The following is a 27,838-nucleotide window of genomic DNA, read 5'->3' as shown; positions in this document are numbered from 1 at the left end:
AAAAACAAGGCAGAGGTTTTGTTTAAGCAATAGTGCAACTGAGATAAACTCCAGCCCCCCCGCAACCCCGAGAGGGACAAGCGGTAGAAAATAGACGAATGGAAGTGTATTTGATATTTTTGGCCACTGTAAAAAAACACACAGTTTGAATAGTAATAATGTGTTTGAGTATTTCAGTAAGTGATACCACTAGATCAGTGGTTCTTAACCTGGGTTTGATCGAACCCTAGGGGTTCGGTGAGTCGGGCTGAGGGGTTCGGCGGAGGTCAAAACACACCCGACTCATCGTGTAAATAAAAACTTCTCCCTATCGGCGTATTAAAGATACGTCAAAAGCAGAAGTCAGACTGATTTGCAAGTGTGTAATTTGTTGTGAGTTTATGCACTGTGTAGGTTTTGTTGTTTGAACAAGGTGATGTTCATGCACAGTTCATTTTGTGCACCAGTAAAAAATATGGTAACACTTAAGTATGGGGAACACATATTCACCATCAATTAGTTGCTTATTCCATCCATCCATCCATCCATTTTCTACCGCTTATTCCCTTTCGGGGTCGCGGGGGGCGCTGGCGCCTATCTCAGCTACAATCGGGCGGAAGGCGGGGTACACCCTGGACAAGTCGTCACCTCATCGCAGGGCCAACACAGATAGACAGACAACATTCACACTCACATTCACACACTAGGGCCAATTTAGTGTTGCCAATCAACTTATCCCCAGGTGCAGACATGCAAATTAGTAACATATTGGCTCTTAACTAGTCATTATTAAGGACTTATTAATGCCTTATTCGGTATGGCCTTAATATAACCCTAACCCTAACACGAACCCTAACCAAATAACTTTAAATAGAGTCTTTGTTACCTAGAATATGTTCCCTTAGTGTCCAAAAAACTCAAAATTAAGTCTTTGTTACTTACAATATGTTCCCCATACTTCAGTGTTACCAAAAACATATAACTTTTTGTCTTGAATTTGAAAAAAAAAGGAGGGTTTGGTGAATGCACATATGAAATTGGTGGGGTTCGGTACCTCCAACAAGGTTAAGAACCACTGCACTAGATGAAGCCCGCGTACCAATAGTGTAAGAGTCAGCAACCTAAAATGCTGAAAGAGCCATATTGGGCCAAAAATACGAAAAACAAATCTGTTCTGTTATAAAAAAAAATGCAACATATGATGTAAATGGCTATTTTAGCCTACCATCAAAATGACTGTGTGACGCAAATCTGAAATGTAATTTTTATTCTACACATTTTTACAACATTGGAAAATATCAGTAAAACTGAGGCTTCTCGGAGGCTGAGATAACTCCTGGAAATGACTGTCTTAGAATGGCCAAAGGTATAGATGTGTGTGTCCAAGTAAAGGGAAATGGCAGGCTGTCTTCTTCTAATGGATATATTACAATCTTTGCAGGCTGGCTAATGTTTGCTGTGGTCTGGAACAACATGGCACACAAACAACTATCAGAAATGCAGCCAATATTAAAAGCAGATAATGTGTCATGAGACATGCAAATAGAAATTAAATACACAGAGGATATAAAGAAAATTAAATGAGCTCAAATATACCTACAAACAAGGCATAATGATGCAATATGTACATACAGCTATCCTAAGTAGCATGTTAGCATCGATTAGCTTGCAGTGATGACCTAGTATGCCTAATCATCACTCCACACAAGTCAATAACAATTACAAATCTCACCTTTGTGCATTCATGTACAGCATAAAAGGTTTGGTGGACAAAATGAGACAAAGAAGGAGTGACATAAAACACGTCTTTCTATGGCAGCGTCGTAAAAAATTGTACACATAAACAAACTGTTGCGTCACAGTCCACACAACTACGGTGGGTTCAAGGACCGCCGAAATTAGTAGGACAAAACTGCACTTGCCAAATACTCTCATTAGTGAAACATAAACATATTAAACAGTGGGCTTTTCTAACAATTAGGAAGGTGTGTGTGTGAGGGCTGGGCAATATGGCCTTTTTTTAAATATTTCGATATTTTTAGGTCATATCGCGATACGCTATATATATTTCTCAATATTTGGCGTTACAAATAATCACAGTAGTATGATGAATCTATGTGTCTACATTAAAACATTCTTGTTCATACTGCATTAATATATGCTCATTTTAAACTTTCATGCAGAGAGGGAAATCACAACTAAGTCAATTGACCAAAACTGTATTTATTAAACAGTTATTAAGCAGTGGCACAAACATTCATGTCATTTCCAAAACAGAAAGTGCAAGATTGTCAGAGACATTTTAAAACAAGCTATTAGTGCACTTTTGTGCATGATGTCACTAAGACATCATGCACAAAAGTTGTATTTGACTGCTCAGAGCGGTCAAATACAACACTAAATTAAAGTGTACTTATTGTACAGAACGCCACTACAATATTTAAAAAAAAAAATAAAGTGCACTTTTGTGCATGATGTCACACAAGATATTTCAATAAGTGTCACATATAAATGAGCTGCATATCAAATAGTATATGTCCTACGGTGTTGATGTGGAAACGGTTGCTTTGGTATTTTGTGGGTGTGGCACAGAACGAAGATGTTGACATGCACAGTTTGAAGCACTCTTCATTCTCGAGCGGGTGACTTTTCAAAAGATGCTACAAATTGGCAGTGCTGCTACTTTTTGTAGCAACGCTTCTGTGGCATAAATGTTCAACATATTCCCGCTTGAAGCCAAACCACCGCCAGACGATGGACCCCGTGCTGTTTTTCTTGGGAAATTATTCTTCCTCCATTTGTTACCAGATTTGCACATTCTTTTTCTCGTATTACCACTCACAACACACCGTTAGCATCGCAGCTAATGTTACCCATGTCGCTACCTCTCTGCTCGGGGAGGGGGTGTGACGTTGCACGCGTGACATATGTAAGAAGGTGCGCTTGTTTTAAGTCTCTGTGAAAAGGAGAGACAAGAAAGAGTGAGAAACGCATGCAGTTTAATGTCCGCAGCTAAAAGCCACTGCGTGAGAACGTATACTTGAATATCACGATGTAGTCATTTTCTATATCGCACAGAGACAAACCCGCGATATATCGATATATCGCCCAGCCCTAGTTTATGTTATCTTTGTCCTCATACACAAACCATATTAAAACATTAAATATATTCCCTCCCCCCATCTTTTTCCATTTCTCCAGGCAGCCACTTGGGCGGCGCTAATAAGTCGCGGGTTGCCAACCTACGCACCAGTGGTACAGTTTAAGAATTGCTCCTCTGAGGATTATCTAATTTTATATTTGTTTTGTTGTGGAATAAATCCATTCCTGATAATGGTGAAACAGTAGTTACTATTCAAACACAAAATCTACAAACGTTGCATCCCTACTCCCTAGTATTGGTTAAGGGCCTACTGAAACCCACTACTACCTGTCACGCTTTGATAAAAGGATTGGACTCAGATGCAGAATTGGGACTTTAGACAGGCTTTTGTTTTGACAATTTCCTTTTACCTCCCAAGTCAAGAAAAAACATTATCTATAATCACAAAAATAAACTACTCGGCGAAAAGATTCCAGAAAAAGAATGAACAACTGAAAATCACTCCGAACGGAGGAAAACACAAAAGTAAAGACAAACTATAAACAGTATTTAACAAAAAACGCTCCAACCGGAGGACCAAAACAACATCTATGAAAATTTCTACACAACCTAATCTAATAAAGTATTTAAAAAAAATAGTCACTCAAAAAGTTGAGGAATAAATGAAAAACTTTTAACTGAAACTTACCACTGCGGCTGAATAACTAAATAATCAAAATCACTCTGCTGAGGAGGAAGAAAGGAAAACTCAAAATATTCATAAAGGGGTTCAGGATCAAGGGACATAAACACAAGACAAGGCAAGGCATGGACAAAGACATGGACGCTAGAGAGCACGAATAAACGAGACAATCTGGCACAGAACAAAGGAAGGAGTGAGCTTATAAACACATGAAGGTAATAGGGAACAGCTGGAAACAATCAGAGAGACGGATGACGTCAGACTGATGACACAAAAGGAAGGGCAAGTGACCTGAAACGAGAGGAGAGTTACTTTTCATATTAAAACCATAAGACAAAAAAAAAAAAACAAGACATCCCTCACCGCGGTGTGACACTACCGACCACGCAGTCTGATAGTTTATATATCAATGATGAAATATTAACATTGCAACACATGCCAATACGGCCGGTTTAGTTTACTAAATTACAATTTTAAATTTCATGCGGAGTTTCCTGTTGAAAACGTCATGGAATGATGACGCGTATGATGACGCGTGTTTGTGATGTTATTGGTTGGAGGAGACATATTAGCCCAGCACCACTTACGGCTAAAAGTCTTCTCTTTTCATCGCGCAATAACACAGTATTTTGGACATCTGTGTTGCTGAAGCTTTTGCAATTTCTTCAATTAATAATGGAGATTATAAAGAATAATGCTGTTGGTGGAAAGCGGTGGATTGCAGCTGTCTTTAGCACCGAAACACAGCCGGTGTTTCTTTGTTTGTTGTGAAGCTTTAACACAGAGCGGTGAAGCGAACATGTTTCTCTATGTCAACCAGCAAGATTTTGGATGTGAAAATTGTGATATTAAGTCGGCTCTTACCGTAGACTTGAGTGGATTACGCGACCTCATCCTGCAGCTCAAAAAGGCAGCTGTGATCTTGGCTCCTTGGCTTCTCTCAGTGACAGTGGCATTCACCGCAGCCATCCGACTTTCTGGTATGACTTTATAATCTCACTAAAATACTTTTAACACAATAAGCAGATATGGGATTTTCCAGAATTATCCTAGTAATTGTGTCTAATTACATCTGAAACGCTCCCACTGCCTTTTCTTTTATTTATTTATTTATTTTGTAGTGCCTCACTCTAACTTTCCTCATCCACAAATCTTTCATCCTCGCTCAAAATAATGGGGAAATCGTCGCTTTCTCGGTCCGAATTGCTCTTACTGCTGGTGGCTCGCATTATAAACAATGTGAGGATGTGAGGAGCCCTCACACCGGTGACGTCACGCGCACATCGTCTGCTACTTCCGGTACAGACAAGGCTTTTTATTAGCGACCAAAAGTTGCAAACTTTATCGTCGATGTTCTCTACTAAATCCTTTCAGCAAAAATATGGCAATATCGCGAAATGATCAAGTATGACACATAGAATGGACCTGCTATCCCCGTTTAAATAAGAAAATCTCATTTCAGTAGGTCTTTAACTTCAACAGCCGATGCCATCCAGTTTACGAAGTTAGAACAACAAGCTACATTCACTCACACTGTATTGTATGACAAGCGCGAGCAGGTAGCAACCACATGTATGCGTGTTAGGCTGCCACGAATAAATGCACGGATGAAAAAAACGGAATTGTGATTTTGTTTTCAGTCTTTGAAGACATCCCCTTCACAGCAGCACAGGACCTCAACAACGTCCTGAAGCAAGGTTACTTGGAAAAGAGACGTAAAGGTAAACATTGCGTTCAACTAAACAGTAAGTACCTCTGAGGAACCTCACCGTGCACCCTTTTGTCTTCAGATCCCAGCTTCTTTGGCCCCGGGTGGCAGAGGCGCTGGTGTGTCCTCAACAATTCCATATTCTTCTACTTTGGGAGTGACAAAGGTGCGCTGGGAAGGTGAGCCCACAGCGGCACAGGAGCTCACCTGTCCTCTCCCCCTGCAGATAAACAACAGAAAGGCTCGTTTTACATAAACGGCTACAGCGTCCAGCTCGTCGCCAACGTGAGGAAGGACTCCAAAAAGAACGCCTGCTTTGAGTTCTTTGCCCCCGGCCGGAGAACTTTTCAGGTAAATGGAAACATAACCATCTAATAGTCTTGCGTGTGATGTGGTGCACCTGCTTCCTGCAGATATGAGCCGCACATACATGGTTTATATATATATAGTCAAAAGTAAAAAGCAACATGTGGCGTTCGTTCAGTCACCGGAAGGAAGTCCTTTCTGGAAACGTTACAGCACTGGTGAGTGAAGTCAGTTGTGATGCTGAAATCTACTAAAAACTTATTACAATTGTTAAGTACATTTATCAACCTTCCTCTTTCTGTTCACATCTCTAGTGTCTTAAATTAGGAATAACAATTTACCATCATCCAAATTTTTTTCTCATTTCTTGATTACCTTGTTACATTAGCTTATTCTTTAAAATATTGATTAAAATATTTTGGTGTAGGCCTCTGGGGCTTTTTTGTCAGTATACCCCTCAATATGACCACAAAAAGAAATAATCTCAAGAAAATCATGTTTATAACTAAAATGTTTTTGTTGTACAAAAAATGAGAATACTGTGAAGAAATCAGCCCAAAATTTACAGGGCATCAATCAAATCAATGCTTATTTATATAGCCCTAAATCACAAGTGTCTCGAAGGGCTGCACAACCACTACGACATCCTCGGAAGAACCCACATAAGGGCAAGGAAAACTAACACCCACTGGGCAAGGAGAACTCAGACCCAGTGGGACGTCAGTGACAATGATGACTATGAGAACCTTGGAGAGGACCACATATGTGGGCAACCCCCACCCTCTAGGGCAGTGGTCCCCAACCTTTTTGTATCCGCGGACCGGTCAACACTTAATAATTTGTCCCGTGGCCCGGGGGGGGGGTCCTTTTTTTTTTTCTTTCTTCTTTGTCATGAAAAAGGGACGTTTTTGTCATGAAAAAGGGAGTTTTTTGTGGTTGGTGCACTAATTGTAAGTGTATATTGTGTTTTTTATATTGATTTAATAATATATATATATTTTTTTTTTTAATAAAAATGAATAAAAAATTCCTCTGCGGCCCAGTACCAATCGGTGGTTGGGGACCACTGCTCTAGGGGACCGAAAGCAATGGATGTCGAGCGGGTCTAACAGGATACTGTGAAAGTTCACTCCATAGTGGATCCAAAACAGCCGCGAGAGTTCAGAATGAATGTTTTAAACCACAAATGTCAAACTAATGGCACTGGGCCAGTCCCGGCCCGCCACCTCATTCTTTGTGGCCCGCGAAGGCCTGGAAAAAATGGGTTTCAATAAAATTCCTTTTTTTTTTTTTTTTTTTTTTTTTTTTACTAAATGCATTTTTGTCTTTTAAATTTTGACAGGAAAACAAAATGCGTATTTCAAACTTTAATATTATCTGATCATGCCAATTACATCATTATATACTGTATTGCAAAACTATTTTTGTGAGGTAAAAGCAAAAAGGGAAATAACTGCTTGTCACCTTTATTTATGATTTCAAAGCCAGTTATACATAAAAAAAAATCTACTAATCAAATGCATATGCATTTAGACCAGACCTGGGCAATTATTTTGACTCGGGGCCCCCATTTAGAGAAAAAATGTGTCTGGGAGCCGGTATATCTATTTTTAGGGACACTAATACCAAACTTCCCAACAATGTCTGATTGAATGCTAGATACGAAATGACAGACCGCCTTAAAAACCGTAATGGAATTTTATTTTTTCTATTAACAATAAAACACTGAATATTGACAAAATATGAATGTCAGCCCCTTTCGATCGACATATTTTACAATCAAGTAAAACGCAACAAAAATGCAACAAACAGTGAAATATAAACGCTAAGGGTACAAAATAAACCCACCTACAATCTGATACATCACTAAGCTTTAGAACTTTGTTGTGAAAAGCTGCTTCCGCGTCTGTGGAAACACTTCCCACCCACACTGCTTGGTGCCTCGTCTGAGCTGCTGTGACGTAGATTACCATAGTAACTAATTACTTTACTATAGTACTTGGTATATCATCCATAAGCGCAGATTCCAACCATTGAAATACTTTGTATAGTTGAAAATTTACGGTCATTAGAAAACATCACTGTACATCATAATGGCAGCTATACTTTACATCTTAAAGATCTAAAAAAATAATTTAGGAATGTCCAGCTGGCCAGATTAAAAAGCTTAACGAGCTGCATGTGGCCCCCGGGCCTTAATTTGGTCTGATTTAGATTAATCCTGATTATTCATAGGTTATTACCCGCATGCATAATGTGAAATTATTTTTTTTTTAATGAGTTTGACACCCCTGTTTTAAACTGTCCTCTGCTAAATTCAAAGCACCTGCACAGTTAATGTGGTGATAGAACACATTTATTAAATTAATGTACCATATTTAGGTTGTAATTTTATTTTTGATTATCTATAGTAACATCTACGGTGGTGACTTGTCCAGGGTGTACCCCGCCTATCGCTAAAATGCACCTGAGATAGGCTCCAGCAACCCCCGAGACCCTAAAAAGGGACAAGCGGTAGCAAATAGATGGAGGGATATAGTAACATCTACGGTCGTGGGGTCAATTTTGACCCATGTACAGTGGGGCAAAAAAGTATTTAGTCAGCCACCGATCGTGCAAGTTCTTCCACTTAAAATGATGACAGAGGTCTGTAATTTTCATCATAGGTACACTTCAACTGTGAGAGACAGAATGTGAAAAAAAATCCAAGAATTCACATTGTAGGAATTTTAAAGAATTTATTTGTAAATTATGGTGGAAAATAAGTATTTGGTCAACCATTCAAAGCTCTCACTGATGGAAGGAGGTTTTGGCCCAAAATCTCACGATACATGGCCCCATTCATTCTTTCCTTAACACGGATCAGTTGTCCTGTCCCCTTAGCAGAAAAACAGCCCCAAAACATGATGTTTCCACCCCCATGCTTCACAGTAGGTATGGTGTTCTTGAGATGCAACTCAGTATTCTTCTTCCTCCAAACACGACGAGTTGAGTTTATACCAAAAAGTTCTATCTTGGTTTCATCTGACCACATGACATTCTCCCAATCCTCTGCTGTATCATCCATGTATCCATTTTGGTATAAACTCAACTCGTCAATCAATCCACTTCATTGCCCTCTCTGTCTCTGCCCCTCCCTCACGAATGCTTGCATACCTTCACAATTTGTTTTGTTTTTAAACTCTTCTTAACCCTGGACGTACATTGAAAATACACGCAACCCTGACTCAAAACAACGGACATTTGTGGCATTTAAGAAACTCCGCCCCAACAGCCCCGCAAAAAGGGACATGTCCGAGGAAAAGAGGTCGTATGGTCAGTCTACTCTAGACCTGTCCATTGCTAGCTTACCGGGGGTTGACGGCCAAAAATAATCCAACTGCTTGGCAGCAAGAGATGACACGTAGGGGTGTGACGTACATTTCAACCGCCAAAATAGTACAATACTTTGTATTTTTGTATTACGAGATCGCCGGATTCTTCAAAATAACAACTGTTACAAAATAAATAAAAACAAATACGCCATTACTTATTGAGTGGATTTTCTCGTGTTGCTGAAGTGTTTTTTATCCATTCTCTCCAGTTCACCGCCAGCAGTCCTGAGGAAGCTCGAGAGTGGGTCAACCACATCAGTTTTGTCCTGCGAGGTAAGCACCTGTACTTTTGACTACAGATGTCCAATAATATCAGACTGCCAATATTATCGACCAATAAATGCTTTAAAATGTAATATCGGAAATTATCGCTATCGGTTTCAAAAAGTAAAATTTATGACTTTTTAAAAAGCCGCTGTACAGAGTGGTACACAGACGTCAGGAGAAGTACGGAGCAGTGGCATCTCCCAGGAATACTTGCCACCCTCCCGATTTTCCCGGGAGACTCCTGAATTTCAGTGCCCCTCCTGAAAATCTCCTGGGGCAACCATTCTCCCGAATGTCTCCCGATTTCCACCCAGACAACAATATTGGAGGCGTTCCTTAAAGGCACTGCTTTTGCGTGCCGGCCCAATAATATGATACCTACTGTATGGCTTTTCACATACACATGTGAATGCAAGGCATACTTGGTCAACATTCATACAGGTCACACTGAGCGTGGCCGTATAAACAACTTTAACACTGTTACAAATATGCGCCACACTGTGAATCCACACCAAATAAGAATGACAAACACATTTTGGGAGAACATCTGCACCCTAACACAGCATAAACACAACAGAAAAAATACACAGAACCCCTTGCAGCACTAACTCTACAATATACACCCCCCAGTTTCCCCTACTCCCTCCAACTCAAACCCCCCCCCCCAACCACGCCCACCTCAACCTCTTCATGCTCTCTCAGGGACAGCATGTCCCAAATTCCAAGCTGCTGTTTTGAGGCATGTTAAAAAAAAGTAATGCACTTTGTGACTTCAATAATAAATATGGTAGCGCCATGTTGGCATTTTTTCCATAACTTGAGTTGATTTATGTTGGAAAAACTTGTTACATTGTTTAATGCATACAGCGGAGGAATCCCAACAAAGTTAGGCATAATAATGTGTTAATTCCACGACTGTATGTATCGATGTCGGTTGATATTGGAATCGGTAATTAAGAGTTGGACAATATCGGATATCGGCAAAAAATCCATTAACTCCTTAAAGCCTGCACCACTCAGACAGAATATTCCAATTATTTGTAACTTAAGTTTTTCTTAGATATATATATTTTTTTACGAAACTCAATTTCCATATATGATTTTCAATTTGTCAGTCACAAAATATTATTTTGATGTTATTTTCATAACAAACCAAAACACAATGCAATACATAGAAATATCTCTCAGGTTATTTCCGGACATAAAAACTGTCACGACTCGGACTTGGGCGTGGATTTTTTTCCCGAGGTGCATAAGAATGGAGTGGACACGGCGTGAAGGTAAAGATCTCTTTTTATTTTGACACTATAACTACAAAAAAAAAGCAAACAAAAGGCACGCACAATGGCGGAGAACAAACTTGACAAATGAAAACGAAGACTTGCACAAAGGCAAAAACTATGAACTATAAACAAAAACTTACTTGGCATGGAACTGTGAAACATGACATGAAGCAGAGTGGAGGTAACATGGCATGACGTGAGTAGAGGTATCGAGGGTGGTAGAAAGTTATGTTGCCAGGACGGAGAACAGAAACAGACCGGCTTCAATAGCAGTGACATGGTCAGTGAAAACAGATGCGAGACATGAGTACAGGTGAAAACGAATGGGTAGTCATGGAAACAAAACAAAACAAACAAGGAAGTGCAAAATTAGGAACTGAGTGTCCAAAAAATAAACAGCACATGGGCAAACAAAAACATGATCATCAGACATGACAAAAACATTTGTCATCATCATCTTCCCCCAGTGCTGCAGATCACTTTAATTCACATTTCATCATTTTCAAAGCACCTTCAATCTTGTAATTATTTGCCATCTAAAAAACATACAAAAAGTCAACATCATTATTTTTTCATGTAACTGATTTTTTTTTTACCTCATAAAAATAATTAGTTATTGCAACACACACCTAGTGATCACCACAAATACAGCAAATCGGATATGAATATTTTACTTCCAAATATATTAAAATGTGTAATGTAAACATATTTATTAAAAACATCTAAATACTTTGATGCACGGTAGTATTTATAAAGCAGGAAATGCAATGAAATGCCAATTTACAAATTTAGAGTTACATTACCTTTAATACGGGCAGCACGGTGAAACAGGGGTTAGTGCATGTGCCTCACAATACGAAGGTCCTGAGTAGTCCTGGGTTCAATCCCAGGCTCGGGATCTTTCTGTGTGGAGTTTGCATGTTTTCCCCGTGACTGCGTGGGTTCCCTCCGGGTACTCCGGCTTCCTCCCACCTCCAAAAGAATGCACCTGAGGATAGGTTGATTGGCAACACTAAATTTGATGAGGTGGCGATGTGTCCAGGGAGTACCCTGCCTTCCGCCCGAATGCAGCTGAGATAAGCTCCAGCACCCCCTGCCACCCCAAAAGGGACAAGCGGTAGAAAATGGATGGATGGATTACCTTTAATACCTGATGTTTCAAATTTGATACACACATTTTTAACTACAACATATTTTATAAAATTTTAAGACATTTCACATTAACTGTTCATACTGATGTGTGAGTAAAAAAATATTTTTTTCTTACCTTATCCCTTTGAAATTTGGTAAAGTTTCTGTTCGAAATCAGGTGTCTCTTGTTTCTTCTTTGTGGCAATCTTGCAGGATGACTGGAATAATACATCTCTAATACGCCCATTACTGCCCTCATGTGGATTATACATGTAAAGCATGCATGTGATCTGATACGTCAGGTGTTTTAGTGAAAAATAATGAGGCTGTAAATGGAGAGGGCTCTAAAGGGGACGGCGTGGCAAAGTTGGGAGAGTGGCCGTGCCAGCAATCTGAGGGTTATTGATTCAATCCCCACCTTCTACCATCCTAGTCACGTCCGTTGTGTCATTGAGCAAGACACTTCACCCTTGCTCCTGATGGGCCTTGGTTAGCACCTTGCATGGCAGCTCCCGCCATCAGTGTGTGTATGAATGGGGGAATGTGGAAATAGTGTCAAAGCGCTTTGAATTCCTTAAAAAAAAAAAAAAAAAAGGTAAAAAAGCGCTTTACAAGTACAACCTGTCCTGTCTTTGTGATCATGTTTTGTTTAGTTGTGTTATGTTACTTCAAGACTCCATTAGTTCCTGTTTTTTCACTCCATTGTTTTGTTTCCATGACAACCCATTAGTTTTCACCTGCCCTTATGTCAAGCACCTGTTTCACTTGGACTCATGCACCTGTTGTCAATCACCACGTCGCTATTTAAGCCTGTAGTTGCCAGGCAGTCAGCCTGGCGACATCACCCTCTACACACCCTTGTTATCCATGCTGCGCTTTTTCATGCTCTTTTCTCGTTCCAAGTAAGTTTTCGTTATTCATGCCATAGTTTCACGTTATAGAAATATTTTTTGTTTTCTTAGCCAAGTTTTGTACCTTCGCTGTGAGCGCATTTTGTTTGTTCCGGTTTATAGTATAATTAAAAAATGTCATTACCTTCACATCGTGTCCGATCCAGTCGTTTTGCACCACGGGAAAAAAAACCTCACCAAAGTCCTAGCCTTGACACAACCCATTTACCATTTTAAAGCGTATGTATCACTTATGATACGTCTGGCGTTTTAGGGTGAAATGCTGCTCTTGTTGAGGAACTTTGTCTTGTCAATGGAGTATCAAATGAAAAACAGGGACATAACTTTATTGTCATGTGGCCTTATTATGTATTATGTAGACCCCCACATCTCCCCCCCTCCTCCACTGACCCTCCTACTGAATTCCAGCTTACAGGAAATTGATTTGTAGCTGTTCTGGTTATCCTCCTGTGACATTGATTTCTGTTCCGACCTGATACCTCGTGTTGCAGTGGCCCCGTCGCCTGTAATGAGGCCGCTCGTCCATCTGAGCGGGCCGCCGTGCCCTGTCTATAACGGGCTCGGGCCGGGCCGGCCGCTTGCGGGAAGTAACGGACACTCTGCAGTTTGTCTTACTTCCTCTCTACCACAAAAAGCAGCGTCGGCGATGATGGATCGCCGTCCTCCGAACAGGCGGCGGCCCTCCATCCTCAGCACTTTTTGCCACTTTTAATGAATTACGGGTGGCGGGTAGGGAAAGAGGGCAGAGCCCCGAGCGCGTCGTATGAAAGACTGCATCCGAATTGAAAGCATTGACAAATCATTCATGCGTCTGGGAAACATATTGAGCAAGCTTTGTACTTAAAAATTTAACTTTACAAATAAAATAATCGAGATTTTTCGTTTTGAAAAATGCATCAGTTGAATATTATTTGACCCTTTGTTGTTTTCAGATTCAAATCTCATTTGTTATTGTTTCAATCGTGTGTTTTTTTCTGTCTCAGGTCTTCGTATTTCATATTCAAATATTTTTATTTTCAAATTCCAACTTTTGGTTTATATTTTGTTAGAGATGTCCGATAATGTATTTTTTTTGCCGATAGTCCGATATTGTCCAACTCTTAATTACCGATTCCGATATCAACCGATACCGATACATACAGTCGTGTAATGAACACATTATTATGCCTAATTTTGTTGGGATGCCCCGCTGGATGTATTAAACTATGTAACAAGGTTTTCCAAAATAAATCCACTCAAGTTGTCATGTCTTTGTGATCATGTTCTGTTAAGTTATGTTCTGTTTTGTTTTTGACTCCATTAGTTCCTGTTTCTGCGCACCCTGGTTTATTTTAGTTTCCATGACAACCATTAGTTTCACCTGGCTCATTTGTTTGGACTCACGCGCCTGTCAATAATCACAGCACTATTTAAGCCTGTAGTTGCCAGGCAGTCAGCCTGGCGACATCACCTTCTACCCACCCTTGATACCTGATTGCCCACTTCTTTCTATTCATTTGTGCTTTTCACGTCACAGTAAGTCTTTTCATTTTTATCGTCCATAGTTCTCCCAGGGCTTCACGGTGGCAGAGGGGTTAGTGCGTCTGCCTCACAATACGAAGGTCCTGCAGTCTTGGGTTCAATCCCAGGATCGCGATCTTTTCCAACCTGTACCCATACTTGCCAACCTTGAGACCTCCGGGAGATTGGTTGAGGTGGGTGGGGGTGGGGTTTGGTGGTAGCGGGTGTGCAAATTGCAGCGTACCGGAAGAGTTAGTGCTGCAAGGGGTTCTGGGTATTTGTTCTGTTGTGTCACTGTGCGAATGTTCTACCGAAATGTGTTTGTCATTCTTGTTTGGTGTGGGTTCTCAGTGTGGCGCATATTTTTAACAGTGTTAATGTTGTTTATACGGCCACCCTCAGTGTGACCTGTATGGCTGTTGACCAAGTATGGATTGCATTTGCTGACGTATGTGAAAAGCCGCAAATATTATGTGACCGGGCCGACACGCTGAATGTACGGAGGAAAAGCGGACGTGACGACAGGTTATAAAGGATGCCAAAGGCAGTGTTTTTAAGGCACGCCCCCAATATTGTTGTCCGGGTGAAAATAGGGAGAAATTCGGGAGAATGGTTGCCCCTGGAGATATTCGGGAGGGGCACTGAAATTCGGGAGTCTCCCGGAAAACTCGGGAGTGTTGGCAAGTATGCCTGTACCATGTTTTGAAAAAGTTTAATTCAAATTACTATACCAAATAATACATTGCGAGAATCGGTTTGAATCGAGAATCGTTTTGAATTGAGAATCGATTCTGAATCCAATCGTCACTTCAGGAATTGGAATCGGATCAAATTGCTAGTGCATAATGAGCGTCTTTTCTCCTCAAGGATGGCTAAATGAAACTTAAAAGTGAACGCTCAACAAAGTACTGTGAAACGAAACAACAAACAAAAAAAATGTATGTGGACTTTCTAACAGTGTGTTATTTTTCTAATAAAATAATTGCGTCGCTGATCCAGTGATTGGAGACCGCTGGTGTAGCCTGCATGAAGTTTTGCGTATGATTTTATTAGTTCCTACGTTCCCTGAAGGCAACCTGATAGAGGATGATTCATCCCTTTTTTGCTACTTGGGCTGATAATTTAAATGGGGAAAAAAAAGATTTGGATCTGAAACAGTAAAAAATTGACAATAAACTAAACAACCGATGCTGTGAAAGTGATAAATTAAAATAAAATGTTTTTCAAAAAGAATTAGCAGAGTGAATCATTATTACAGTGGAACCTCCATCTTTTAACTTAACTGGTTCTTAAACAGGGTTCGTAAATCCAAACGTTCATATAGTGAAGCAAAATTCCACCTAAGAAACAATATAAATATGAATAACGTGTTCCAGCCTCAACAAAAGTCCATATTTTAGTGAAGGTTTGTAGACTTTGAATGCAATATAAAGTGCTATTCAGTATTGTACATCAAACATAACAAGGAGGTGATGGATCCTTTCTCTTTATTAACAAGACAAACCAACAACAATGACAAGCTCATTTGTCCTATGCGCTGCTCTGCCAACACACACTCAGAAATCTATTTGGTGCCCTCACAAACAATCAGAAATCACAAAAATCCTTGACATTAAAAAGAAAAATCCACTTATGTTAACATCAGCAAACGAGCAGCTAAAGGAGAGAAAGAAGCAGACCGAGGGGGGTGATGAGAGGTTGTGGCGGGGAGGGGTCGTGTGTGTGTCTTCTCCTCTGCCGTGAATTAAGTCTGCTTTTGGCATCTTCTTCCAGTAAAGTCCCATTCATCACAACTAAAAACTTGCTGTGCCACGAAGCTTGCTTTGTCAAACTCCTCAATACGAGCAAGCACAAAATGGCTGCCAGCGGGACACAAAATGAACGAATGAAGCATTTGTACTAGAGGTGAGAATCTTTGGGCACTTCACGATTCGATTACGATTCAGGAGCTGCGATTTGATTACAAATCGATTATTGATAAATCTTTAATTCATGTACATTAATGCAGTTTGACATTTATTTTGCTTTCACTAAATATCTGTTTATAACTTGCAATGTTTAAAAACAGTGCATTTGTAATAAAAACAGTTAAATTAATTCTCATATTTATTAAATTAGTAGGAAATGTGTGCACAACTGAAATGTAAGTGCCCTGAAATAAAGGACCTGGTGAGGTGGCTCACTGCAGTCAGCCAAATTTTACGACTGTCTGCATAACTTTATTTACGATAAGTATATTGATTATCGATTATTGACGTTTACTAATCGATTTTGTAATCGTCCATGTCAGAATTGCGATGCATCTAAAAATCGATTATTTCCCCCACCTCAAGTTCGCACAAAGAGACCTAATTGACGCGATCTAAATGTTCGAAAACCGAAAAGTTCACCAACACAAGGATCCGTAGCTCGATGTTTCTCTGTGTATTCAAAAGGGGTGTCAACATTTTTTTTCATTTTTAAATTAATCACTATTCTTATTTGTTACGGTTCTGAATCGATTAAAAAAAAAAAAATCTTTTTTTTTTATTTTTTTTTTTTTATGTTTATCTTTTCAAAAAGATGTCTTGTCCACCACTCAGACAAATCAGATGATTGATATCTGCTGTACAGATTTTTTACTTTAGAAAAGAGAAGTGTTGGATACTTCTCCTGTTGCCTTATTTGTATTTGACTTTATTAAATGTTTGGGTAGAATTTGATTAAACAAAACCAGTTTTCTTTTAAGTACCGTATTTTTCGGACTATAAGCCGCAGTTTTTTCCATAGTTTGGCCGGGGGTGCGACTTATACTCAGGAGCGACTTATGTGTGAAATTATTAACAGATTACCGTAAAATATAAAATAATATTATTTAGCTCATTTATGTAAGAGACTAGACGTATAAGATTTCATGGGATTTAGCGATGTTCTATACGTTATAGTTATTTGAATGACTCTTACCATAATATGTTACGTTAACATACCAGGCACCTTCTCATTTGGTTATTTATGCGTCATATAACGTACACTTATTCAGCCTGTTGTTCACTATTCTTTATTTATTTAAAATTGCCTTTCAAATGTTTATTCTTGGTGTTGGGTTTTATTACATACATTTCCCCAAAAAATGGTGCTTATACTCCTGTGCGACTTATATAGGTTTTTTCCTTCTTTATTATGCATTTTCGGCAGGTGCGACTTATACTCCGAAAAATACCGTAATACAAACATTTATCAGAGCTGTTTTATGGAGGTATGTAGTTAATCATAGAACTGGCACCCAATGTTATTAAAAAGTATTGATTTTGACTCGAGAATCGATTCTGAAGCGAATTGTTACCCCCAAGAATAAAATTGAATCTTATGGTGACCAAAGATTAACAGCCTCAATATTCAACCTAAAAATATTGCTTGCACTTACTTTCATTTTGAACATGCTGGTGCATTTTTTTAAATCAACATCAAAATGTAATTTTTCAGTTATTTTCAAGCACAAAACTTTTGGCACTAATTGAGCGTTAACCAAACAGATGTTTGTTTGAAAGGCGCTTTTAGCAAACATTAGTTTGATTGGATCGGTTCGCAGCCGAGTGTGAAGCGGTCGGAATGAGAATCAGCACCTCCAAATCTGACTCTATGGTTCTCTCCCGGAAAAGGGTGGAGTGCCATCTCTGGGTTGGGGAGGAGACCCTGCCCCAAGTGGAGGAGTTCAAGTACCTAGGAGTCTTGTTCACAAGTGGGGGAAGAGTGGATCGTGAGATCGACAGGCGGATCGGTGCGGCGTCTTCAGTAATGCGGACGTTGTACCGATCCGTTGTGGTGAAGAAGGAGCTGAGCCGGAAGGCAATGCTCTCAATTTACCGGTCGATCTACGTTCCCATCCTCACCTATGGTCATGAGCTTTGGGTCATGACCGAAAGGATAAGATCACGGGTTAAAGCGGCCGAAATGAGTTTCCTCCACCGTGTGGCGGGGCTCTCCCTTAGAGATAGGGTAAGAAGCTCTGCCATCCGGAGGGAACTCAAAGTAAAGCCGCTGCTCCTCCACATCGAGAGGAGACAGATGAAGTGGTTCGGGCATCTGGTCAGGATGCCACCTGAACGCCTCCCTAGGGAGGTGTTTAGGGCACGTCCAACCGGTGGGAGGCCACGGGGAAGACCCAGGACACGTTGGGAAGACTATGTCTCCCGGCTGGCCTGGGAACGCCTCGGGATCCCCCGGGAAGAGCTAGACCAGGGGTCGGGAACCAATTTGGGTGAGAGAGCCATGGAAGCCAAATATTTCAAAATGTATTTCTGTGAGAGCCATATAATATTTTTTAACACTGAATACAACTAAATGTGTGCATTTTTAAGACCAACATTTTTAGAGTACCGTATTTTTCGGAGTATAAGTCGCTCCGGTGTATAAATCGCACCATCCGAAAATGCATAATAAAGAAGGAAAAAAACATATATAAGTCGCACTGGAGTATAAATCGCATTTTTTGGGGACATTTATTTGATAAAACCCAACACCAAGAATAGACATTTGAAGGGCAATTTAAAATAAATAGAGAATAGTGAACAACAGGCTGAATAAGTGTACGTTATATGACGCATAAATAACCAACTGAGAAGGTGCCTGGTATGTTAACGTAACATATTATGGTAAGAGTGATTCAAATAACTATAACATATAGAACATGCTATACGTTTACCAAACAATCTGTCACTCCTAATCGATAAATCCCATGAAATCTTATACATCTAGTCTCTTACGTGAATGAGCTAAATAATATTATTTGATATTTTACGGTAATGTGTTAATAATTTCACACATAAGTTGCTCATGAGTATAAGTCGCACCCCTGGCCAAACTATGAAAAAAACTGTGACTTATAGTCCAAAAAATATGGTATAATAAGTCTCTTATTCTTTTTAATAACATTGTTATTAAAGCTAACCAATAATAAATATATATCACTTCTTACCAATAATGCGACTTCTTGAACAGGTGCGAAAGAAAATAGATGGTTGGATTAAAATGCATGAGAATGTTTTGTAATTTGAACGTTATTTTTAACACTGTGATTACCAGCGGAATTATTTATTACTTATCGTGTTAAGCAATGTCAGCTAAGATTAATCTGAGAGCCAGATGCAGTCATCAAAAGAGCCGGATCTGGCTCTAGAGCCATAGGTTCCCTACCCCTGAGTTAGACGAAGTGGCTGGGGAGAGGGAAATCTGGGCTTCCCTGCTTAGGTTGCTACCCCCGCAACCCCACCTTGGTTAAGCGGAAGAAGATGGATGGATGGATGGATAGTTAGATTTTTGTACGATCATCATTTTGCCATTTTCTCACCAGGTCACAACTAATTTGACTTCCACGTCAACACTTGTCCACTCAGATCTCAGCTCCAGCACCATTCCTTTCGATGAGGACGAGGAGGATTATGGAAGTGGCGACGAAGAGGGGACCTACGATGACATCGACGGCGTCAGCCACTCGGGTCCGCCCTGGCCCGCGGCCCCAGATGTAGGAAGGTGGCAGGGGGAGGACGAGGGCGATGAAGGCTACATCTACGAGGTCCTGCCAGGTACGGGGGTGTGGTCAACCTCACTAAGAACTACTTCCTGCTCCTGACAGTCAGCTAGACTGTGCCTAATCCTCCGTCACCACACGCCCAATTAGCCATCGTTGCCTGGCAACAAATAGCCTCACATTTCAATCCACAAAGAAGACTTTTGGATAAAGTTGCCTAGCAACTGCAATTTAGTTGAAGTAATGATGGCTTTAAATAGTTCTGCAGCTCGTCATTTCACGTCTGGGATACATTTGGGGATTTGATAGAGAGCGTCCCTGCCAGTCCACAATCAGGGCATGCACACCCACGTGTCAGGGGGGGGCTAACCGGACCCCGATAAGCACAAAAGGCGCGATCCGATCTCCTCAGGGTTGTCGTCCATCAGCGGTTCTATTAAATAAGATACATCAAGATTCAGTTTCACTCAGCGAGTACATTACCTTTGCCAAAATGGCCGCTGAGAGGCTGATCAGTCTTCAAACTGTCACGCCGCCGTTCAAAGCCATCTGGGAGGAGGCACAGCGCCTGACCACAGATGGCGGATCGAATGACGGCCTCTTTCCTTCACGTTCTCACCCCGTCACTGATCAATCACTCCGCCCCTTGCTTGGCTTTCGCAGAGCCTCCACGCGCTCATTACTTTCTCCTCAACGTGTATTTGTGACACCGCTCGTTCACACGCAAAACAAATCCACACAACAAATGCTGCAACATCCTACGTCAAGGGTGTCTAAAGTGCGGGCTGAGGGCACTTCTTCACGGCCCCCGGCAATTTCCAAAATGCTATTACTAAAATAAACAAAATAAGTGGAATAAAAGACAGGGTTTCACCTACATGTAAGCAAGAAAAATGCCGCCACGCTGCAAAAAGTCAGTGTTCAAAAACAAGGAAGAAAAAAAAAAATAGGGGTATTTTAATTGGACTAAGCAAAATTATCTGCCAATAGAACAAGAAAATTTGGCTTGTCAAGAGTTTCCAAATCAAGTAAAATTAGCTAACCTCAATGAACCCAAAATACCTTAAAATAAGTATATTTTTAAACTAATAACAAATGTACTACTGTATGAGTACGTGTGTTGTTTCATTGAAAATAAAACAGCAAAGTCCATTTGGCTGTCATCTGTTTTAATTATGAGACACAATTGTGTCGAAGTCATGATTCTTTTTTTTACACATATAGATAGATAGAACTTTATTGATTCCTTCAGGGGGCAGCACGGTGTCACAGTGGTTAGTGCAGGGGTACGGAACCTATGGCTCTTTTGATGACTGCATCTGGCTCTCGGATAAATCTGCTTAACACAATAAGTAATGAATAATTCCACTTGGAAATCAAAGTGTTAAAAATAATGTTCAAGAACATTATTTTGCATTAAGGGAAAGAAGTGATTTATTTATTATTGGTTAGTTTAGGGTTTGCCCTGCTGGGGGTTCTTCAGACCACCAAGCACCGACATGAGAGCCTGTTTCAGGGTTACAATATTTTTTTATTTTTCAATATGTCTTTTCTTTCCAGCAATTGTCTTTTTCTCTTTCGTTCTCGCTCGCTCTCTGGCTCCAGCCCCTACCTCGTCTCTCCTCCTGGCTGCTGCTTATAAACAGAGTGGCAGGTGATTAGATAAAAACGGTCCAGGTGGGCCATTTACGCACCTGTCGCTGATTTCGAGGCCGGTCCTGGCAACACCCCGCTTCACTGCAGGCCCGCAGGCCACGCTCCCTCCACTGTTAGCTTCAGAATAACAATGTTATTACAAAGAATAAGAGACCTAATATACTCTATAAATGTTGGTCTTACTTAAAAATGCACGCGTTTAGTTGTGTTCAGTGTTGAAAAATATATTATATGGCTCTTACGGAAATACATTTTAAAATATTTGGATTCTTGGCTCTCTCAGCCAAAAAGGTTCCGGACCCCTTGGATAGTGCATGTGCCTCACAATACAAAGGTCTTGAGTTGTCCTGGGTTCTATTCCGGGCTCCGGATTTTTCTGTGTGGAGTTTGCAGGTTCTCCCGTGACTGCGTGGGTTCCCTCCGGGTACTCTGGCTTCCTCCCACCTCCAAAGACATGCACTTGGGGATAGGTTGATTGGCAACACTAAATTGGCCCTAGTGTGTGAATGTGAGTGTGAATATTGTCTGTCTATCTGTGTTGGCCCTGCGATGAGGCGGCGACTTGTCCAGGATGCACTTTACCTTCTGCCCGAATGCAGCTGAGATAGGCTCCAGTGACCCCCCGCAACTAAACGGGACAAACGATAGAAAATGGATGTATGGATGATTCTTTCAGGAGAGTTCCCTCAGGAAAATTAAAATTCCAGCTGCAGTGTACAGAATTGAGATCAAATTTAAAAAGTAAATAATGGGGGTATAAATCGAAACAAAATAGAAAAATATTACAATAAGAATAAAAATAAAAAGCAACATGCTTAAAATAAGAAATAATTACTTTTAAAAAAGTAGTTTTATACTTGTGAGTGTTGATGACACAGCTTTGCAACAGTTGATGTTCTAGTTTCAAGCATGTTTTACTCAATATAGGTCATAAAATCTTAGCAACAAGATTTAGTATCTTCCTGAGATAATTTAGGACCAAAACACTTAAAACAAGTAAAACACTCTAACATAAAATCTGCTGAGTGAGAAGAATTCTCTTATCAGACAGAAAATAAACAAATATCACCCTTATTTGAGATATTAAATCTTACTTAGATTCCAGTTTTTGCAGTGCACACCTTCAAAAAAGTATGTTTTTTTAGCCCGTCCATTGTATGTTAGCATTAAGCTTGCGGCATTAGAGCTAAACATCATGTCTTTGTATATATATATATATATATATATATATATATATATATATATATATATATACATACATGTCATATTGAAAGAGCAAACAGGTGAAATGTAACGAGAAAACGTTGAACCGTTGACACTAATATCACAAAACTGCTATATTTTACCTGTCATTGTTTAAAAATAATAATGAATCAAAATCAATGCTGTCATGAATTGACATGTTCAAGGCTGCAATCACATAAAATATCTCACTTTGAAATGTGTTTTGGGGAAAATATTGCATTATTTGTGTTTTCCAAATTGAAACCAAGGTTTTCTTTGACATAAAGCATAAAACAAACCAAAAAAAAGCTTCTCATTGCTGGATAGATCTTAAGCTGATGTAGAAATTCAAGCATTGAACGTAAATAACAATAATGTTATGTATGTGTCAAAGGGACGGAGACGACACCAAAACCGAACTGCAATTTACCAGGTTTATTTAAAGGGGAACATTATCACAATTTCAGAAGGGTTAAAACCAATAAAAATCAGTTCACAGTGGCTTTTATTTAATTTTTCAAAGTTTTTTTCAAAATTTTACCCATCATGGAATATCCCAAAAAAAGGCTTTAAAGTGCCTGATTTTCTTTATCTGTAAATCCACCGTCCATTTTCCTGTGACGTCATCTAGTGATGCCAATACCAACAAACATGGCGGATAGCACAGCAAGATATAGCGACATTAGCTCGGATTCAGACTCGGATTTCAGCGTCGTAAGCGATTCAACAGATTACGCATGTATTGAAACGGATGCTTGGAGTGTGGAGGCAGATAGCGAAAACGAAATTGAAAAAGAAACTGAAGCTATTGAGCAAATAGCTATTGAAACTATTCGGCGATCACCTTCTAACCAACGATTGCATCTTTTGACCACTGGAGCAACTTAAATCTGTCGATTGGTAAGTGTTTGTTTGGCATTAAATGTGGGTGGACGGAAAGGCTGGATGCAAATATAGCTACAAATGTACATACAGCTAGCCTAAATAGCATGTTAGCAGCGATTAGATGGCAGTCATGCTGCAACCAAATATGTCTGATTAGCACATAAGTCAATAACATCAACAAAACTCACCTTTGTGATTTTGTTGACTTTATCGTTGGAAATGCATCCACTTTGAGTGTCGCAGGATATCCACACGTTTCTCTGTGCCATGTCTGTCGATAGCATCGCCGTACATACAGTACATACAGCTAGCCTAAATAGCATGTTAGCATCGATTAGCATGCCATGCTAATCGGTGCACACTCCACGTAAATCATCTTGAATCCGTCCCTGATCGTGTTGTTACACCCTCCGACAACACACCGACGAGGCATGATGTCTCCAAGGTACGGAAAACAGTCGAAAAAACGGAAAATAACAGCTGATTTGACTCTGTGTTTGTAATGTGTTTGAGAAAATGGCGGATTGATTACTTATGTGCTCCGAGAGCGAATAATAAAAGGGGTTTAATTCGCCAAAATTCACCCATTTAGAAAATATATAGTCTTTTTTCTGCAACATCAAGGTATATATTGACGCTTACATAGGTCTGGTGATAATGTTCCCCTTTAAACCTTTGATGAATGTTTGGGGTGTGTATGCTACCACAAGTGAATGAGTGCAGACGATGTGTGGAATTAACAATGTGAGTTTTACCAGAGGATGTTGTCGGTGCGTGTTGAATGAATCTTTCGCCGAATCCAAGGGAGAAGGCAAAGAGGCAGTCAGCAGGGAGGCAAGCAGTCCGGGGCTGGAGAGAGGCAACGATGTTCATGGCAAAGCCAGGGTCGAGGATAGAGGGAGGCAAGCACAGATCCGGAAGGAGGTTGTGAGGCGAGATACGATCACAAGCAACAGGGAAGACACTGTGGAAGACAGAAAGGACATCAAAACGGGAACGAAGAAGAGCACAAAGAAGGCGAGCAAGGAACGAGGGAGGGGTGCCAGACGTGATGCTTACTCGGGGAGATTGGCTACGTTCTGGCGAAGATGTCTTGGTTCCGCTGGCTTTTATGCCGCTCCCTCTCATCAGGGCCAAGTGCGCTGATGAGCAATTGCCTGCAGCCTTGTCGCTGCGTGGGCGTGCTGCGTCTAGCTCAAGCAGGGGTGTGTCCAAGCGCGCTGCCAGCAGAGGTTTCGAGCTGCCAGGGAAAAGTGAGTTCGAATCCGCGCCGTGACAAATAATAATTAACACTTTTACAAGAGGTGACTTTTTGAATCCCCAAGACCTTTAGTGTATTTTTTTTAAACCCTGCCATTGCTCCAAAAATAATGATGAATCAGTGGTGGCAGCGGGTGTATGGACGGTGTAGCCAGGAGTCGTGGATGCATTGCATTTTGGGTAGGTGTTGTGTTGCGTTTGTGGTGTGTTGCAAGGCCGATGTTCTCCAGAAGTGTGTTTGTCATCGTTTAATGTGGGTTCGCGGAGTGTGGCGCGTATTGGTAGGAGTGTTGAAGTTGTTTTATATCACAACCATTAGTGTGATCTGTATGGCTGTGGAACAAGAGCCCTAGTTTACACAAAGTAAAGGCAAAAAAACCTTCTCCGCTATTTTAAAAATGAAGCTAGGGATTAGAGTCACTTGTGACATCACAAATTTGACCCGGCGGTAAAAATAAGCTTTTGCTTACTAATTTGGACTGCGAGTTTTACCCGGCAGCAATTCAAGGCAGGCTGTTCAAGGAAATACGGTATATATCAGTATATATACACACATGGTACACCACCCCCCCACACCCACCCAACGCATCTAAGGTCTCAAGGTTGGCAAGTATGTTGTGGCTTGTGCAGCCCTTTGAGACTCTTGTGATCAAGGGCTATACAAATAAACTGAATGATTGACCTTTCGGCTCGTTGGAGGACATTTTTACTGATATCAGTATCGGATCGGGACACCCCTAAACTTTCGTTGTCTGCGTCGCAGCAGCTGATGTGGGATCTTCAGTTTGCGGTAAAGATGAGGAGGTGGGGCTATGTGCTGATGGACGCGAGCACGCTCAGTCGTGCTCGTCTATTTGCAGATTGTAGTCTCCTGGCCAGCAGGTGGCAGTAGTCACACTACATACTTCAGATATGCAGTCTCTTGGCATGTGTGTTGAATGTTGTCATTGGTGACATGAACTCCTTCACAAGCAGATTTGGGGAACATTCAGTCTTTTTACAGACCAGTAAGGCCATGACACCCTGTGTGTGTGTGTGTGTGTGTGTGTGTGTGTGTGTGTGTGTGTGTGTGTGTGTGTGTGTGTGTGTGTGTGTGTGTGTGTGTGTGTGTGTGTGTGTGTGTGTGTGTGTGTGTGTGTGTGTGTGTGTCGTGCGCCCTACCCCCCATCTTCCTGGAAACAGAGGTGCAGCTTGCTGGCAGCTGGATAGTGTTGCCTAGTTCTGGCGTGGCTGTCAGACGTCGAGTGCAGACGATGGATGTTTGTGACCGACGACAGTATCACCGTGTCCCAGCTCAGCCTGCAGGCTGCCACGCCCCCCTCTCCTCCCCTCAGCCAATGAGGCGTGGCCGTACACACGGCCTCTTCCTCATTGGAACGTATTGATCGTCGCGTGGAAGGCACTTTGCTGGAAGAATAGCAATCGTCTCGTGCGACATTCAGATGAATCTCAGATAGACTCCGGGTCCATTTTATTTATTTTTTTCTTCTTAAATGGAGTCACATTAGCAAATGTTATTATCGAGGTTCTTTTTGTTTTTTAGCCATGTCAGCTCTTTACAGCTCAATTTTCATTCGTTCCGTTGATGTAAAAGTGTACATCATGACTGATAGAAGCTCTTAGTTTACCATTAGACTTTTTAATTTCCATTCCTTATGAACAAAAATACATATTCTTATAGGGGCTCGGTGGTTATGCAGTGTTTTTAATTGTTACATTTTAAAATTTCATACTCCGCAGACATTTGCACTAAAGTTGTGATGTTTTGCGGCTTATTTTTGCACAGTAACCACTAGGGCTGTGAATCTTGGGGCACCAAATGATTTGATTCAATTCTTATGGGTATCGATTCGATTCAAACGAATTCAAATTCCAATACTTTTTTATTAACTACATTCCTCCATAAAATAGACAAACAGCTCTATTACATTTTTGTATCACTTAAAAGAAAAATGCTTGAATAAAATTCTACCCAAACATTTAATAAAGTCAAATACAAATAAGCAATTATAAACCATAAACATTAACAATTTGATTTGATAATTTATAAAATGTATATAAACATATATATATATATATATATATATATATATATATATATATATATATATATATATATATATATATACATACACTATATATACGGTATATATATATGTATGTACATATATATATATATACATACACTATATATACGGTATATATATATATATATATGTACAGATATATATAAGTATGAATGTATGTATGTATGTAAAAAATGGTTTTGTTGAATAAAATTCTACCCAAACATTTAATAAAGTCAAATACAAATAAGCATTTAAAAACCATATACATTAAAAATGTGATTTGATGATTTGTATGATATATATATGTATATATATATATATATATATATATATATATATATATATATATATATATGCGTGTTTGTATATATAATGTGTATATATATATATGTTTGTGTATGTATGTATGTGTATGTATATTTTTATATATATATGTGTGTGTATGTATGTATGTGTATATATTTTTATATATGTGTATATATATACTGTATATGTATATATATAAAATTGTTGTATATGCACATATTGTATATGCACCTTAGGAGGAGCTGCTCCAATTTTGTTGTTCTTTGAACCTGTTCATTGCAATAATGACAATAAAACTCTATTATATTCTATTCTATTCAATATATATGTGTGTATGTATGTATGTGTATAAATATATATTTATATATGTATATATATATGTATGTATGTATTTATGGATGTGTATCTATATGTGTGTCTGTATGTATATATATAGATATATATATATATATTTATGTAGATAGATAGATAGATAGTACTTTATTGATTCCTTCAGGAGAGTTCCTTCAGGAAAATTAAAATTCCAGCAGCAGTGTACAGAGTTGAGATCAATTTAAATAAAAGTACAAAGTAAATAATGGGGGTTTAAATGGAAACAAAAAAGAGAAATATTACAATGAGAATAAAAACTAAAAAGCAACGATGGGAATAAAAATATAACAGTAAAATAAGAATATAACAAGTCAAA

At 39.8% G+C, this 27,838-nt stretch overlaps 1 protein-coding gene across 2 annotated transcripts in view; it reads left to right on the top strand.

Moving 5' to 3' along the window:
• Positions 1–27,838, top strand: part of skap1 (src kinase associated phosphoprotein 1) — a 187,246-nt gene that overhangs the window by 97,390 nt on the left and 62,018 nt on the right. For both annotated transcript variants that reach the window (XM_061908132.1, XM_061908133.1), the window contains 5 exons: positions 5,405–5,485; positions 5,555–5,638; positions 5,699–5,823; positions 9,362–9,425; positions 19,617–19,805. In XM_061908132.1, the coding sequence (XP_061764116.1) occupies positions 5,405–5,485; positions 5,555–5,638; positions 5,699–5,823; positions 9,362–9,425; positions 19,617–19,805 (543 nt within the window). The remainder of the gene's footprint in view (positions 1–5,404; positions 5,486–5,554; positions 5,639–5,698; positions 5,824–9,361; positions 9,426–19,616; positions 19,806–27,838) is intronic.

This window comes from Nerophis ophidion, linkage group LG08 (assembly GCF_033978795.1).
Source record: "Nerophis ophidion isolate RoL-2023_Sa linkage group LG08, RoL_Noph_v1.0, whole genome shotgun sequence".
Classification (NCBI taxonomy): Eukaryota; Metazoa; Chordata; class Actinopteri; order Syngnathiformes; family Syngnathidae; genus Nerophis; species Nerophis ophidion.
This window is presented reverse-complemented; position numbering and strand designations above follow the sequence as displayed.